Source organism: Microcaecilia unicolor, chromosome 2, assembly GCF_901765095.1.
Source record: "Microcaecilia unicolor chromosome 2, aMicUni1.1, whole genome shotgun sequence".
Taxonomy (NCBI): Eukaryota; Metazoa; Chordata; class Amphibia; order Gymnophiona; family Siphonopidae; genus Microcaecilia; species Microcaecilia unicolor.
The window spans coordinates 398881610-398886243 of record NC_044032.1 but is presented as its reverse complement, the minus strand read 5'-3'; the positions used below and the strand labels follow the sequence as shown (position 1 = coordinate 398886243).

At 38.7% G+C, this 4634-nt stretch overlaps 1 protein-coding gene across 1 annotated transcript; it reads left to right on the top strand.

The window, feature by feature from the left end:
* The first annotated feature begins 228 nt into the window (after window positions 1-228).
* On the top strand, window positions 229-4026 carry LOC115461069 (interleukin-8-like). The gene is made up of 4 exons (XM_030190622.1): window positions 229-375; window positions 1186-1321; window positions 1919-2002; window positions 3463-4026. Exons 1-4 carry the CDS (start codon window positions 306-308, stop codon window positions 3488-3490), a joined length of 318 nt encoding a protein of 105 aa, XP_030046482.1. The 5' UTR covers window positions 229-305; the 3' UTR covers window positions 3491-4026.
* Window positions 4027-4634: the final 608 nt, after the last annotated feature.

The following is a 4634-nucleotide window of genomic DNA, read 5'->3' as shown; positions in this document are numbered from 1 at the left end:
GGAATAACAAAAATCAGTTTATCAATTTCAATGTTTTCTACAATTCATTGTAGAATGACAATCTGACTGCCCCAGGTTAAGAAATTCCTCTGCTGAACTAGGGTGAATCAATTTTAATGACAGCAACAACCGGTCTTGCACATTTTGGAAAACCCTCTTGCATCATCCAGCCACGAGATAAGAGGGTAGATTCCGGCTTCCTCAGTGTATAAGTAGGTTCAGTTTTGAAGTTCAGACCATACAGACAACTAAGCTTCCTGCAGCTAGAACCAGAGCGAGATACAGAAAAAGAAAAGGATCTATCCATGGAAACCAAGATGAGAATGTTTGCTGCTGCTCTGATTGTGTGCCTGCTTTCAGCGTCCCTAACTGAAGGTGAGAAAAACTTTATGTGGAGATAAGGCATACTTTGAACTACTGTTTTGTTTTATTTTGTTTTTCTTGCATGAAATCTCAGTGAAAGTAACTATCAACAATACAGTAGCTGTAGGAGAATAACCACTTCTGCAACCTCATTGCTAAGAAAATTCAAATCAGGGATCAATGAATCCTGAACAATTAGAAGCACTTTAAGTTCAGAACCACTTATAATTATTGGAAAATGGGTTTTTTTTATTGCATTTCAATGTTTTTTAAATTGCATTTCAATTTTACAACAAAGACATAAATCTTTGACAAGAAATCCAGATTATAAACAAGGAAATCAAAATATACATTCAAAAATGAAAATAAAATACTCTTTTAACTCAGTCCACGATATACAGTATCTAGAGATCCAAGAATAGTAAATCCATGGAAAGATGGATATTATTAAATAAATAATAAAATGGTTTTATGTGTATAGATACGGAAATCTTATTTCTAATAGGATAATTAATAGATATCTTAAAGTTCAAAGCAAAATAAAAATAAATCACAGCATTGTTCTCATGAATTTTTTACCTGATAAATTCTTTAAAGTTCTGTCATCATCCATGTTTTCACACAGTTGGAATAAGTTAATGGTTGATTTCAAATGTACTGTGATAAATGTTAATTGAGAATGCGACTTTTCTTCTACCTTTGCTTTTTTGGTTGTCTTGGAAAGTAAAATAAACTTATACAGACCCCAGATGAAAGTCCTGACCCAGCCATGAGGTAAAATTGTTTTCCCTCTGTACTCATGCATTCATTTTCTTTTCACAGCAATGTCACTGGCACGAATGGGAACGGAACTGCGTTGCCAATGTATAAAAACTGAGTCTGGATTCATCCCCCGCAGGTTCATTCAGAACGTGCAGCTCTTCCCAAGTGGCCCCCACTGCAGCAACGCTGAAGTCATGTAAGCATTCAACTTTCAGGTTTCTTTTAAGTGGAAGAATATACATTGTTAAATAGGGTGTAAGATTAAAGGCATATTAATAACATGGGTATTTATTTATGAACATTTGTTCAATCGTTATTCATGAAACATCATGGGGGTTTACAAAATACTGATAAAGAGCAGAACCCCATTAAGTAAATGAGATAGACCAAAAGCAATGACAAAACAATCTACAAATGGAGGGGGGGGGGGGCAATATGACTAGCACAATATAATTTATTCTAAGATTATAATCTAAGTTTTACATTTAATAGATAACCAAAAGAGAGGGGGAGGTAGTGGTGAGGAAGATTACCAAAAAAAGTATCCATGCCCACAAAGAGGCCATGATAATCCAGACAATTAAATCCAAGCATTACAATATCAAATGCCCAGAGCAAAGTTAATCAGTTAGAACAAGACCTATTGGACTTTGGCAACCCTGAATAAGGAGAGAAAACAGACTTTGCAATAAATGTGAGAGAAGCTATAGTAGACTTCAATCATGTACGTTGTGAGGATTTATCATGATTTAAAAAAGGATTTATATTGATTAAGGTCTTTGGCTTTCTTTAGTGCAACATTAAAGTCTGGGCAGAGAGTGTGTTTGGAACCAACAGCTCCCTGGGTGGAAAGAATCATCAAGAAGATTCTAGAAGGGTAAGACAAATCTTAATATAAAGGTGTTTAAAGAAAAGTGATAGGACTGCATGGTAAACATGTGGAGGGTCAATTGTATGAAAGGATGTCTAGATTATCAAGGTACATTGGTACATATAGGGGACAATTCTATAAAGGTCACCCAAATTTGGGCACATATGCAAGGCGCTGAGCGCAAATTCTATAAAGGCATCTGGGAGTCCAGATTCTGTTATAGAGCATAAGTTGGCAGTTGCATGTCAACATTTAGGTGCTATCACTTATGTCATCTAAAAGGCAGGCTTAAATGTTAGTGCGGAACTTATAATATTGTATAAATTATCCTCCAGATTCTATAAAGGTCTCTCAAAGTTGGGTGTGGAATTTTGTGCATGGTAGTTTTGTGTTCGGTTTGTGCTACTCATACAATATAAAGCAGAAAATATTTTTTAGTGCTGGGGGCGTGTTTGGGGGGTGGAAAGTAGGTGTTGCCCAGTGCTAATCAATTAGTGTAGCTGCATTGCTGCACGCTAACTGATTAGCACGTGGTGAGCGCAGGAGCCGCTACTGCCTAGTAAATAGCTAAGGGCTTCTGTGCTAATGGCCATGTGCTAATTAGGAAAGTAACGCATAACCATTAAAGGGGGAAATAGGAAATGTGGCCATTTTGCAGCCATGCTAAAAGTGGCCTCAGTGCATGGGAAAGCCTCCTGCTAGTGATACCGCAGGCCACTTTTTAGCACAGCTTAGTAAAAGAACCCCTAAATAAATAAATCCTACAAACAACTCACAATCAAAACTGTTAACTCTTAAATTAAAATATTGCGTTTTGAATTATATTCATGGTATCCATGAAAAGAATTCAAAAACCTTTGCTCCAGTGTTTCCCTTCTGACCTTTAAGCATTCAAAAAAAATGTGCTTCAGGCACAGATGCACAAATATCTATGGGGCCCTTTTACAAAGCAGCGGTAAGCCCACCGCAGACTTACCGCGTGGCAATCCGGAACTACCGCCAGCCCAACACGGGCGCCGGCGGTAGTTCCACCCTCAGTGTATGTGGCATTTCTGGCTCTAGCAGAAATATTTTACAAATATTTATGCAAGGGGTTACCCACTGGGAATCAGGCAGTGCTGCGTGCTGGCCATTAGCATCAGGTTAGAGCCGGATCCCTTACTACCACCTCAATAGGTGGCAGGAAGTGCTCCCCCTCTCCAGCATGGCCACACGGTAAGTGCAATCTTACCGCGTGGCCATTTCTTTTTTCAGTCTTTTTACCGACTGCGGTAAAAAGGGTCTCAATGCATGTCAAAAATGGCCGCTGCCAATAGCACTGGGCCCCTTTTACTGCAGCTTAGTAAAAGGGCCTGTATGAAAATAAGATCCACAGAATGAGTGTTATATTTTGTATTTATATTTTTGTAGTTTATGTGGTGCGTTAATTGACTTGTTTCTAACATTCATCATTCCTCTCCCTAAAGCTCTGACAGACCAGAAAGTCAGTTATAAGGAAGGTGAAGAGATCTGAAGACAGCAAGCAGCACTCTGGAACATCTCAGAGATCCCTATAATAGGCAGAAGCCATGGTGTCATGAAGGAACCAGATATCAGCTTATAATGTGGTGCAGACTGTGATATGTGCTTGAATGTTTATTTATATATTTATTGATTATTTATTAATATGTTAAATAAAATGTTTTCATATGTTATGTTGCTTAGGGGCCCTTTTACTAACCTATGTTAGGCAGGCATCCTGCAGTAGCTGCCAACTTAGCAAGTGCTAACTGCATGCTAGAAATATTGAACATTTTTCGAGGGGGCGTGTCAGAGGATGAAGAGTAGGGCTTCCCTGCACTAATCAGTTTGCGCTGTGACATTACTGGCTGCTAACTGGTTGGTGAGGAAATGTGCATGAGCCCTTACTGCTTATAAAATGGGTAGTGGTGAGTGCTCACAATGTAAAATTGTTTAATGGCTGCATGCTAATGGCAACATAGTGCATAGCCATTAATACAAAATGGCCATTTTTATGGCTGTAGTAAAAATAGTGCTTAGTGTGTGGAAAAAAACCTATGCAAGGGCAAGCTAAGGCCACTTTTTACCACAGCTTAGTAAAAGGACCGCTTCATGAAAAGATTACAAAGCGGGAATATTAGTTTTTTCTTACTGGAAACCATAAATCAGATTTGAAAGTTATGTTAGAGCTGGAGTGGCATAGAGAGGCCCTTTAATTAGAATGTGTTAAAATTTGCAGTTACTGCAGTGTAATGCAGGATTTTACTGTGTAGAAGCTGCGACCTTTTACACTGCAGCTTTTGGGGGTGTTCTCACTACAAAAATTGCAGGTCATGCATTAATATTCCCGTTAGTACACACTACCTGCTGAGAGTTATCCCGGGGCCACTTACCTACTCTGTATTAGCTAGTTCACTCATGTTAAGAGCTGGCGAACATTTCTACTCTCATTCTCCACCCATGTAACACCCCTGAGGGAAACAAATCTGAAAAATGCATTCATGCACAGTTTAGCATGTGGAAACAGGCAGGATACTGCATGGCATCCTGTTTCCGTACATTAATTGTATGCTAACAGCTTAATGCCCTTTATTAAAAGGATCTCTAAGTTTATTAGGGACTAGGAAAGTCAGGTCAA